At 42.6% G+C, this 12,770-nt stretch overlaps 1 protein-coding gene across 1 annotated transcript; it reads left to right on the top strand.

Moving 5' to 3' along the window:
* Window positions 1-1,098: 1,098 nt before the first annotated feature.
* Window positions 1,099-12,490, top strand: LOC115134353 (beta-2-syntrophin-like). The gene is made up of 7 exons (XM_029668213.2): window positions 1,099-1,942; window positions 7,223-7,433; window positions 7,675-7,882; window positions 8,556-8,698; window positions 8,899-9,095; window positions 10,441-10,631; window positions 10,746-12,490. The coding sequence occupies exons 1-7, from the start codon at window positions 1,225-1,227 to the stop codon at window positions 10,836-10,838; spliced, it is 1,761 nt and encodes a 586-aa protein (XP_029524073.1). The 5' UTR covers window positions 1,099-1,224; the 3' UTR covers window positions 10,839-12,490.
* Window positions 12,491-12,770: the final 280 nt, after the last annotated feature.

Here is a 12,770-nt window from a genome sequence, read left to right as displayed (position 1 = left end):
CTGGGCAACATGGACTTTCAACTCTCTCCAAAGATTTTCTAAGGGGTTGAGATCTGGGGACTGGCTAGACCACTCCAGGACCTTGAAATGCTTCTTACGAAGCCACTCCTTCGTTGCCCGGGCAGTGTGTTTGGGATCATTGTCATGCTGAAAGACCCAGCCACGTTTCATCTTCAATGCCCTTGCTGATGGTAGGCTTTGTTACTTTGGTCCCAGCTCTTTGCAGGTCATTCACTAGGTCCCCCCGTGTGATTCTGGGATTTTTTATCACCATTCTTGTGATCATTTTGACCCCACGGGGTGAGATCTTGCGTGGAGCTCCAGATCGAGGGAGATTATCATTTGTCTTGTATGTCTTCCATTTCCTAATAATTGCTCCCACAGTTGATTTCTTCAAACCAAGCTGCTTACCTATTGCAGATTCAGTCTTCCCAGCCTGGTGCAGGTCTACCATTTTGTTTCTGGTATCCTTTGACAGCTCTTTGGTCTTGGCCATAGTGGAGTTTGGAGTGTGACTGTTTGAGGTTGTGGACACGTCTTTAATACTGATAACAAGTTCAAACAGGTGCCATTAATACAGATAACGAGTGGAGGACAGAGGAGCCTCTTAAAGAAGAAGTTACAGGTCTGTGAGAGAGAAAAATCTTGCTTGTTTGTAGGTGACCAAATACTTATTTTCCACCATAATTTGCAAATAAATTCATTAAAAATCCTACAATGTGATTTTCAGGATTTTTTTTCTCATTTTGTCTGTCATAGTTAAAGTGTACCTATGATGAAAACACATTTCAGTTGAAGGCATTCAGTTGTACAATTGACGAGGTATCCCACTTTCCCCTTTCCCTTTCTAATATACCAAACCACTATAGTGAGAAGGGAGATGGACTGGTCAACATAACATAAAAAGTCAAGCTAAGCCTGTCGAGAATTTTTTAAATCCCGCCTTTCATGAATAAGTAATTTAAGGTCCAATCACACACTATTGAATGTATTGGCTGTTTCTGTCGTCTGGCTCCAATTTTTCACGCCACAGACAGCGGGCTTAAGCGCGCTCAATAATAAGCGAGAGAGTCCGTCAGAGGCAACTGTTTTTCCCTTCAGTTTTCCACCATCTGCGTAAGTGGGTGTGTCAAATGTAGGGTAGGCTAGCGCTTGGGTACGCGCTCTGAAAAGAAGAAAAAGTTCATAATGAGTTTAGTCTGAAACCCGCCCCGGATTTACAGGATGGCTCTCTGGACACGAGCGGACAAAAATGGTCAATTAGACCTTTTGCTCCGGGATCGCTGGATTCGGGTAGCGGGCGAATTGACCAGCGAGACTTTCACATTAACGGCGGAAGCAGAGATAAGCGGGCACGCGAACAACTTGCATTGCAACAATTCAGCGGACCTACGAAATGGAATATCAAACGGAAACGACCCAGGGTTAACGTCGGGAAATTCGAACCATGGTCAAATCTCGAACCCAGAACAGCATCCGAACAATGGTGCGCTAGGACGAAGCAGTAGCCCAGCGCACGGGGGAATCAACAGGGGTCACTACGAAGGTTTTAGCGCAGGCTCTAGCAAGTATAATCGTGATAACGGTACGAACTCTGATTTTGGCAGCCCGGGGTCCAGTTACGGTAGTCCTAGATCTAGCTTCAGTTCCAGGCATGGCGAAACTTCCATCAATTTAGAATCCTGCGCATCGGAAGCTGTGCGTAAAGTTCGAGTTGTAAAACAAGAGTCGGGCGGGTTGGGGGTCAGCATCAAGGGGGGTCGGGAAAACCGAATGCCCATCCTAATATCCAAGATCTTTCCCGGACTTGCAGCAGATCAGAGTCGAGCTCTTCGGGTCGGTGACGCGATACTGTCAGTCAATGGAAATGACCTCAGGGAGGCTACGCATGATCTAGCGGTGCAGGCTCTAAAAAAGGCCGGGAAAGAGGTTACGCTTGAGGGTAAGTTTTCAAACGCAATAGTGGGGATTTGAGAAGGCCAGTCATTCTGACAGCTGCCTCAACCAGGCCTATTACCCTAAAAAAAATGTGCGCTTGATAGCAAAATAAAACTTTATTCTGCTTCGTTCTTGATGAAGGCCTACTATGGAGCTGTGGGCCAAGTATTGCATGTTTTTGACAATCGGGAAATAGACACAGACCTAAATAAAAGAAGATTACGAACAGCCAGTTGGATGATTAACATTCAGTGTGTTGAATGTATTGATGCCCAGGATACTTTTTCAATTATTAAAAATGTAGGCAGGATTCAGGCCAAACTTTAGGCTACAATGTTTCCTTTCTATTACATTGCCAGACTACAGCACATAGTTATAGGCTACAATGTAACCAGTTCACAGCCACTGACTCATTAGGCTTATTGTAAATAGAAAAGTAAGAACAGTGATTACAAAATTAGCTACATTGTATGTGGCAGTGGTTATTCTAGATAAGTCATTGTAGGCTAGAACAGTTAATCATCATGTTTGTGTACTCTTATATTGATTTTGGAGCACTTTGGTGTGAAGCCCTGGGGGTTGGAAACAACTGGTCAGGGGCTGGAATGCACTGTGTGGTGGATAGGCTTAATGCTTTGGAAATGAACCCTTTATGGGTGTAGAGAGTTGGTTTATGTGACACAGTTTGTCTCATTCTGTCAAATGAGGTCTCACTGTAACCCCCAAAATAAAGTAGGCTTAATTTATTTCTGCTTCTCATCTCAAATAGGCCCAATAGTTCAAAATAAGACTGTCTCTCCACTGAGGAACCTAGGAATTTGTTTAAGGAATGTGCCAGTTCCCTGTCAATGTTTGTTAGACTGACAGGGAGTGAGTTGTGATGTTAGTAAAAGGGCCCCCATTCCAATCTCTCTGCATTTTCCTCCTCATCCTCTGAAGACTCCCATAGGCCTAACCACAGATGGACAAGGTCGAAATTAGATTTCAATTTCCAGACCACTATGTGATGTACACAATACATAAACCCTAGACATTGGGGCAATTAGTGACTTCACATTCCTTAACCAGGTTGCTTCCAAAACCTGCATAAACCTCGCACACAGGCATGAATGTTGTGTTTCTAACAAATACAATAGCTACTTTATTGAGCTTTTCCTAATAAATATGAGCCCACGGTAATGGAAATGTAATAACTGAATAACATTAGTCAATTGGATCGTGGCTGTCTGTGTTTAGTTTTCCTGCTTATTGGTGGATCGAGGAGGAGACCATTGTCCGGTTAAAAGGAATAATTAAAACAGTACAATGAGACAGACTCTAGTCATAAAATGGGGACAGGCCCAATTAGAGAGAGTTAGTTCATTTATGTTGTTCACAAACCAAAACTTACTGACCATTGAACATTTCACTTGAGTATGCAATGCACTATGAGTTAAAGCATTAAAAAAGGGCCATCACATATAGAAGTGTGAATCCAGGTTAATGTTGTAACACTACCAGTTTTGATTCATATCAGTGGAACAAGCACATTTGCTCTCCTTTCCCTCTCTCTCAAGTTGTTTGTGTTTGTAAACAAATGGATATCCACAGAAATATCTGAGTATAACCTACTTAGCTAAGATATTTGTTTATGTGGGATTCATTGCAGGAACAGTGTAGCAGCATGCACCTTGTGCATAGTATTTGTGTAAAAAATATATATACACTCTTTCCACTCATTTCCATGCCCTCATTTTGTGATCCAGGTCAGGGTGATCAGAGGTGAGGAAGGGGGCAGGTTTGTGTGTTTGAAGGGGAGCAGCAAAGGGGGGCTTTTAAAAAAAAAATAGGCCAGATATGTACAGTACCAGTCAAGTTTGGACACACCTATTCAATCCAGGATTTTTCTTAATTTTTACTGTTTTCTACATTGTACAATAATAGTGATTACATCAACACTATGAAATAACACATATGGAATCATGTAGTAAAAAAACAAATGTTAAACAAATCAAAATATATTTTAGATTCTTCAAAGTAGCCACCCTTTGCCTTGATGACAGTTTTGCACACTCTTGGCATTCTCTCAACCAGCTTCATGAGATAGTCACCTGGAATGCATTTCAATTAACAGGTGTGCCTTGTTAAAGGTTAATTTGTGGAATTTCTTTCCTTAATGCGTTTGAGCCAATCCGTTGTGTTGTGACAAGGTAGAGGTGGTATACAGGAGATAACCCTATTTGGTAAAAGACCAAGTCCATATTATGGCAAGAACAACTCAAATAATCAGAGAAATGACAGTCCATCAATACTTTAAGACATGCAGGTCAGTCAAACTGGAAAATGTCAAGAACTTTCCAAGTTTGTTCAAGTGCAATCGCAAAAACCATCCAGCGCTATGATGAAACTGGCTCTTATGGGGACCGCCACAGGAAATGGAAGACCCAGAGTTACCTCTGTTGCACAAGATAAGTTCATTAGAGTTAACTGCACCTCAGATTTCAGCCGAAATATTGCTTCACAGAGTTCAAGTAACAGACAAATCTCAACATCAACTGTTAAGAAGAGACTGTATGAATCAGGCCTTCATGGTCGAATTGCTGCAAAGAAACCACTACTAAAGGACGCCAATAAGAAGTAGAGACTTGCTTGGGCCAAGAAACACGAGCAATGGATATTAGACTGGTGGAAATCTGTCCTTTGGTCTGATGAGTCCAAATTTGAGATTTTTGGTTCCAACCGTTGTGTCCTTGTGAGACGCAGAGAAGGTGAACAGATGATTTCCACAAGTGTGGTTCCTACTGTGAAGCATGGAGGAGGAGGTGTGATGATTTAGGGGTGCTTTGCTGGTGACACTGATTTTATTTATTATTCAAGGCACACTTCATCTGCATGACTACCACAGCATTCTGCAGCGATACGCCATCCCATCTGGTTTGCGCTTAGTGGGATTGTCAATTGTTTTTCTACAGGGCAATGACTCAACTCACCTCCAGGTTGTGTAAAGGCTATTTGACCAAGAAGGAGAGTGATGGAGTGCTGCATCAGATGACCTGGCCTCCACAATCACCTGATCTCAACCCAATTGGGATGAGTTGGACCGCAGAGTGAATGAAAAACAGCCAACGAGTGCTCAGCATATGTAGGAACTCCTTCAAGACTGTTGGAAAATAATTCCAGGTGAAGCTGGTTGAGAAAATGCCAAGAGTATGCAATGCTGTCATCAAGGCAAAGGGTGGCTACTTTTGAAGAATCTAAAATTGAAAATATATTTTGATTTGTTTTACAATTTATTTTGGTTACTACATGATTCCATATGTGTCATTTCATAGTTTTGATGTCTTCACTATTATTCTACAAAGTAGGAAAAAGTAAAAAATAAAGAAAAACCCTTGAATTAGTAGGTGTGTCCAAACTTTTGACTGGTACTGTATATTTGAAAGGAGCCTCTCCAGAGCCTTCTACAAACCCCCTCCCCACCTGTGGAGTCTGACACACTGTTCTCATTAAAGGCCTGGCAGCACACAGTCTGGGGCAGGAGGAGAGAAAGACGTGCGTGGGGAGGAGAGGAAGGTAGAGCTGGACAAACCACAGGAGGATTGTGGTCAGAAGAAAAACAGTGGTCAGGATCTGGGGTGTAGCCAGGCACATAAAGCAATACCCGGAAGAGAAGAGCAAATGTGTGCATGATCAAACCATGGGGAATGGAGGGGGGTACACAACATACCATGGGTTTGAACCTCAACTCCTTCAGCCAAATAATGAGTTGGAGTCTGTCAGATTCCTCCAGGTCTCCCCTTCCTCCTCGGTCTCATTCCTCTGCATTGCTGTGGCCATATAGGTATGGAGGGAAGGAGGAAGAATTTGCGCTAGCAATGTGTGATGGCACCTCTAGGGACCCAGTCCCATCTCTTTCTCTCAAACTCAAACACACACCTCTGTGTACTGCCCTAATTAAAAGCAGTACGGTAGCTAACAGTTCTAATGAGATCTTTAAACAGCGCCAGCGAGGGACAGCAAGAGCAGCTTCTGGAACCAACTATCTGTCTCTGAACTTTTCACAATGGTTTAATGCCATGGTGGGACTGGGATTAACCTCTTCCTTGTTTAGTTCATCAGAAAACACTGCCATAAAACACAACTAGCCCAAACTTTAGTCTGCACTCACTCAAGCATAGTATTGACAAATGGAGATGGTGTGGTAAGCCTCCAACATGTATCTTTCCTCTGAGTGTGAGCCAGTGTCATGTTCTTTAGTCACCTATTCTTCAACCTGTGATGGCTAAAGCGTATCCGTAAAGATGTACCAGAGCTACAGTACAGTGGGAACGGAGGAATGAGACCGAGACCAAGCCTGTACTTAAACGTTCCATGGCATTTATAACCACACTGGAACACTGCAGTGATATTGTGGCTGGAAGTCTTGAGTGAGCATCTTTACAGAGTCTTTTCAGTACATTGAATCTAGAGTTGTCATTCACTACTTCGTGTGGCTGTGTGTATTGGACATATGACACTCGGTGTAATGTATACTTTGCTACCTCAGGATTGCGCTGTATAACTGTAGGCAGCTCTGCCCATCTTGATCTCTTCAGGGTTGGGGTTAGGTGGTTTCTAGTCATGCTCTGGCCCATGTCCAGAAGGCCAGCCACTTTCTAAAACATGCATGCACACACATACACTCCAAAAGACTTGGATAAGCAGACATATTCACTGACACTGTTAGTAAGAGCAGTGCGGTTAGCAGGGACTTGGAAAATAGGTTCCAGTCCTTGGCCCAGTGCCTTACCATGACTTCTCTCCTTCTGTCAAATTGCACACACACACAGTCCGCCCATACTTGTACTAGCAGATATTTGGGCCAATTACTTTCACAAGCCTAATCCTCGCCTACATCCGACAATGACCTTGTCTCTTCAGCTACTCGTTTTGAGTTTCTCAGTCAGAGCAGAGCGACCCAGAGCACTAAAGGAAGAGAGAGGGAAAGAGAATGTGTGAGGTGGAATGGGCCACGGGACCAAATTTGGAAACTGAATCCATGATTTCAGTCAAAACTATTATTCTCCAAGGAGCTGACCTGCTAAGCACACAACTGCCCCACCAACTCTCCAACTCAGAGCAACTCAACAAGAGACTAATACGTCCTTATAAAACATTTATTACTCTTTAATTGAGCGTTGCAACTTTTTCAACCACTGTCTGAAATATATGATCAATCTTGTGTTTCTTTTGGACACACTTTTTTACAACTTGAGGTCTATGCATATTTAATCACTGTTTATTTATTTTTTCTGTGTTTCTGTAGTGAAATATATCAGGGAGGTTTCCCCACTGTTTAAGAAGCCGTCCTTGGTAGCAGACCTACCGTGGGATGGGGTGCGTCCTCAATCCCCCAACTTCAGTGGCAGTGAGGACTCGGGGTCCCCCAAACACAGCGGGGCCAAGGACCGAAAGGTCATCCCCCTCAAAATGTGCTTCATCAGCAGGAACCTGACTATACCTGACCTGGAGAACAGGTAAGACCTGCGTGGGGGTGAGTGTGAGAGAGAATACAAAGAGGAGGAGTGTTGGTTTGGTATGTTTAGTAAGATAATGATAAGAATTAATCATTGAAATTAATAAGTTATTGCATTTTGTAAATTGGTTTTCATTTATACAGAATCATCTTGAAGTGCATATAATTACAAATTAAAACCAAACAGAAATAAAATGGACACAACTAGACACTATGATGATGAGTACTGTTGACTCCTACAGGCTCTTGGAACTGCATTCTCCTGATGGCCAGCACGCGGTGGTGCTGCGTTGTAAGGACAGCCCCAGCGCCCACTCCTGGTTCACAGCCATCCACACCAACATTGCTTCCCTGCTGCCCCAGACTTTGGCCCACATCAACTCCTACCTGGGCTCCATCACCACGGGGTCACACCCCCAACTCAAACACATCAGCTGGCTGGCAGAACAGGTACTACACTCATAGGCCTTCAGAATAAATTACACAAACAAAACATTATTTAGAAATAACTCAATTATACTCAAAAGTACTGTATGCTGTTGTGAAATACACTTATGTACAGATGCACACATACAGTATTGTTTTGTTGTTCAGTCGTGTACCTTACTGCATGTGTACTGTAAAGAGTTTGTTTTATAGATGGTCACTATGCTTGTTGTGATATTCTGTAGTCTTTTAAATGTGCCGTCTTATACTTTTGCTGTGCAAATCAGAAACAAATCAGAATTGATTTGAAATGCATTTGACATGGGTACACATCATTTAAAAGAACAATAGAGAACAACATTGAAGAAATTGGAACAATAGGGAAAAGAGGGAAACAGCTGAACAAAATGAAAGCAGCAAATAGTCCACAAAGCAGGTAGTGGTGTAATGTCGGTACGCCTGCTTAATGTATGGATATTGTCTGTGCAGGGTTGTTTACTTGGCCTTGTTGGGGGTTGACAGGAAGTACTTTGAGACAGAAAACCACAGGAAGCTGCTGTTGCATTAACTATTTCCTCTGGGCCCACCTAGCATGACACACACACACCTACACAAACAGACATGGAAAACCTTATCAGTAATGACATAAGCACTTTGACACCTTCTCTCATGCTGTCTCTCTTTCTTTATGGTGTAGGTCCAGTTGGATGGTGGGCGGCACCAGTTCCGACCAATCGTCATGGCACTGACAGAGAAAGATATCCTGCTGTTTGAATCAGTCCCATGGAACCGTGAAGCATGGTCCACACCCCTGCTCACACACCCACTACTCGCCACAAGGTACGTCAACAGGTTGGCCAGACAGCATTAGAATGTAGGTTGTATCTCTCTTTGTCTTTTTCTCTCTCTGCCTCTTTCACTCTGAGATGTGTTGGCGTTTTGTTATCATAACTTATGAATCACTTAACTTGATAAAGATCACTCGTGGAAGGAGCAAATGATGAGCTGACCTTGTTTGGTGTGTACCCGTTTCTATGTAGACTGGTGCACTCTGGCAGTGCCCGCAGTTCCCCGGCGCAGGGGGCAGACCTGGTGTTTGCCACTCGGACAGGTACAGGGCGAGGCATTGAATCCCATGTGTTCCGGGTGGAGACGCACTGGGACCTGTCCTCGTGGACCCGGGCGCTGGTGCAGGGGGGGCATTCCGCTGCAGAACTGATTAAGGAGATCTCCATTGGTGAGTGGATGTGTATGTCTGTATCAGTGGAGGCTGCTGAGGGGAGAACGGCTCATAATAATGGCTGGAACGGAGCAAATGGAATGGCATCAAACACCTGGGTTTGATATATTTGACACCGTTCCACTGATTCAGCTCCAGTCATTACCACGAACCCGTCCTCCCCAATTAAATCAAATGTTATTGTTCACATACTAATGGTTAGCAGATGTTCATACGAGTGTAGTGAAATGCTTGTGCTTCTAGTCCGACAGTGCAGTAATATCTAACAAGTAATCTAACAAATTCACAACGACTACCTAATACACAGGGATGGAATCAGAATATGTACATATAAATATGGATGCGCAGTGGCCATGCGGCATAGGCAAGATGTAATAGATGGTGTAAAATACAGTATATACATATGAGATGAGTCATGTAGGATATGTAAACATTATTACAGTAGCATTATTTAAAAGTGACTAGTAATACCATTTATTAAATCCATTTATTAAAGTGGCCAGTGATTTGAGTCTGTATGTTGGCAGCAGCCTCTCTATGTTAGTGATGGTTGTTTAACAGTCTGATGGCCTTGAGATAGAAGCTGTTTTTCAGTCTCTCAGTCCCAGCTTTGATGCACCTATGCTGATTTCGCGTTCTGGATGATAGCAGGGTGAACCGGCAGTGTCTTGGGTGGTTGTTGTCCTTGATGATCTTTTTGGCCTTCCGTGACATCGGGTGCTGTAGGTGTCCTGGAGGGCAGGTAGTTTACCCCCGGTGATGCGTTGTGAAGACCGTACTACCCTCTGGAGAGCCTTGCGGTTGAGGGCGGTGCTGTTGCTGTACCAGGCGGTGATACAGCCCGACAGGATGCTCTCGATTGTGCAACTGTAGAAGTTTGTGAGGGTTTTAGGTGACAAGCCAAATGTCTTCAGCCTAATTCTTCACCACGCTGTCTGTGTGGGTGGACCGTCTCAGTTTGTCCGTGATGTGTACATCGAGGAACTTAAAACTTTTTAAGATGCCACCAACCTCCTGTGGTCTGTATTTCTAACATCGGTGAGTGGATTTATGTATAACGTTGGTTTGTCTAACTATCTGTGTATATTATTGAGTGAGGCTTTGGAATCACATGATTCACTTCTTACTGTGATACAGGAAGTGATGACAGAAAAATGTTAATGTTAAAAAAAAACTACTGTTCAATGGTAAAAGAAGGGGGAATGTTTCCACTCACGTTGAGTCTTTTCATTCCCTATTCCACTGCAACACAAACATATTCAGACTTCTCACACAGGCACATACATACTATTCCAATTACACACACACACACAAAGTTCTCACCCTCTCCTCTGTTCCTCAGGTTGCATGCTGAACAGGCAGGACGTTCGCCTCACGCTTCATTATGAGAAGGGCTTCACTGTGACCCGGGAGTCAAGGGAGCCTGCAGTGGGCACTGTGCTCTTCAGATACCCCTTCGAGAAGCTAAAGATGTCCACAGACGATGGGATCCGCAACCTTTACCTGGACTTTGGAGGTCCAGAGGGTGAAATGGTACATCGCTGTTGGACACATTAGTGCATTTCAGAGAGTAATGGTCTAATAGTCCCTTTAATGTATTGATTGATCTACTGTTTCGTATGTTTTATTTGGTCTTTGTATTTTTAGGTGTTTGACCTGCACTCTGGCCCCAAGCCTGTGGTGTTTGTTCTTCATTCCTTCCTGTCGGCCAAACTGTCTCGTCTGGGCCTGCTGACGTGAAGAGGCTGGGGTCAGGCACATCAACAAATATTCCTCTTTTTACTATGCATCATTCATCACAAGCGTTCCAATGTATATGTGCTCTTTTTATGCATGTACTTTGTTCTTGTCAGGTGAATGAGTGATTTTTGTGAAGAACAGAGTATGTATTTGTTCATCTAAGTATGTGTAAATGCGATTGGGTTTGCAAGTTGTTGATTGAGTGTAAATGACCAAGAGCATACTGCCAGTGTGAATGGGTTTATACTTTTGCATTTGTGTTGGCTTTATAGTGCATGTTACCCAAAAACAGATAATCTAGCACATTACCTAAAATGACGTATTATCAGGATTGCCAACTGTGCCTTGTTACATGTAGTGATAAATGCTATTTTTATTGTGTAAAAGTTATTTGTCTTCAAAAGCTAATAGGTTTTAAAGCAAAGTAAGCCTTAAACATGCACAGCAATAGTATTATTCTTATACTGTAAACATGTTATTTCTGTATTGTTTATTATTTGTATGTATATCCTATGTTTAGCATGACTTGACTATGGAAAAAGTTATCTTATTTTGGAGCATTTACAAAATCACGGTGTAACACCAGTGACCCCTATGTTACCTGTCTCAGACACCCTTCCCTCCAGTAGGCTAGCCACACCGCCAAACCATTGTCCCATGCTGCCTGAGAACACCACTTCCCTTTACCACTCCATTCTGCATTGGCCTTAAGCCAATTCTTTCTATTAGAGTTCATGATATGAGGTCATACCTAAGCTTCTCTGCCTTTCTACTCTCTTCTTTTTCTGTGTTTCCTGTGGAAGTTCCTCATACACACCATGCAAACATGAGATGTACTGTCAATATGCATCCACAGTAAAGTCCCTGAGGGGTCTGGGTCATGTTTTTGCCCGTATACTCCATCATGGTCATATTACATAATTAAAATAAGCAAAATAATTAAAGAGTGTTCAAAGATGTTCATTCAGCACTATGATATCTGGGAAAATGTCATTTCAGCTGTATTATGGCTCATTTGTCTCAAGTCTTCTCTCTCTGTCTCATCTTCAAAACGGGCTTCAGGTCCAGTTCGTAAAAGCTTTGGATACTTTTAATAGCACAAATAGGATGCAATTATTTTGTTTTATCCCTGTGTAAGCTTATCATGCTGTATGTTACCACTGGCTCTGATTGCTACATTATGTCATGGCTCTTCTTCGGACCCTGCTTGACCACATGATCCCCCAGCTTGACTTAATATGTAAGCAGATACTGTAAGTGCCTAGTGGATGCTGCCAATTGTATGTCTGAACTCTATCCCACTTCAGTCTCTGTACTTTTAATAATTTGTAGGTATCAATACAGATCTGTCAAACATTGTTTTAAAAAAAAAATGTTTATCATATCTTTCTTCCATTTTGTTTCGAGCAATGTACTGTTATTGCAAAGCATTTTTTTAAAAGAAAGAGTGTTGAACCAAATGTATCTGTGGTAGCTTTGCGTTTGACACAATCATTTCGCAGGACAGCATTGAAGAAACATTGCTGCGGCAAACCTGTTACATGCTAATAATTTTAGACTTCCAAGCCTGCACTCTAAAATATATACGCAATGTATGATCATCTAAAATGTAAATATCTATTAGAATAAAATCTGTTAATGCCCAGCTGTAACAGATGGTTTTGTTGTCTGATCATTACAGTGGAAAGAACTGGTTTAGAAAACCACTACCGGGTAAAAATGACAAAGATTTCTAAATAACTTCCCTTCCTACCCTCGTTTTTTTTCCTGACTCCATGTCCGCTAGGCGGCAGAACCTCTTTTTTTCTCTCTCCGGAGAGATGCAGGCGTTCTCATGTCTATGGTGTTGTTGGGGGGGGTCGTCAGTAGTTACCACATCCACAAAGTCATGACTAAACCCCGTTTATTTCTACAATTTATCTTCTTAAAATC

The sequence above is a fragment of the Oncorhynchus nerka genome, linkage group LG9a, assembly GCF_034236695.1.
Source record: "Oncorhynchus nerka isolate Pitt River linkage group LG9a, Oner_Uvic_2.0, whole genome shotgun sequence".
Lineage (NCBI taxonomy): Eukaryota > Metazoa > Chordata > Actinopteri > Salmoniformes > Salmonidae > Oncorhynchus > Oncorhynchus nerka.
Note: the sequence above shows the minus strand (reverse complement) of the source record. Positions and strands in the feature narration are given on the sequence as shown.

Coding starts and splice junctions, on each gene's coding strand:
- LOC115134353 (XM_029668213.2), top strand. CDS start 1,225: ATGGCTCTCTGGACACGAGCGGACAAAAATGGTCAATTAGACCTTTTG. Junction 8,699..8,898: donor CACCCACTACTCGCCACAAG/GTACGTCAACAG, acceptor GTTTCTATGTAG/ACTGGTGCACTCTGGCAGTG. Junction 10,632..10,745: donor GAGGTCCAGAGGGTGAAATG/GTACATCGCTGT, acceptor TTGTATTTTTAG/GTGTTTGACCTGCACTCTGG.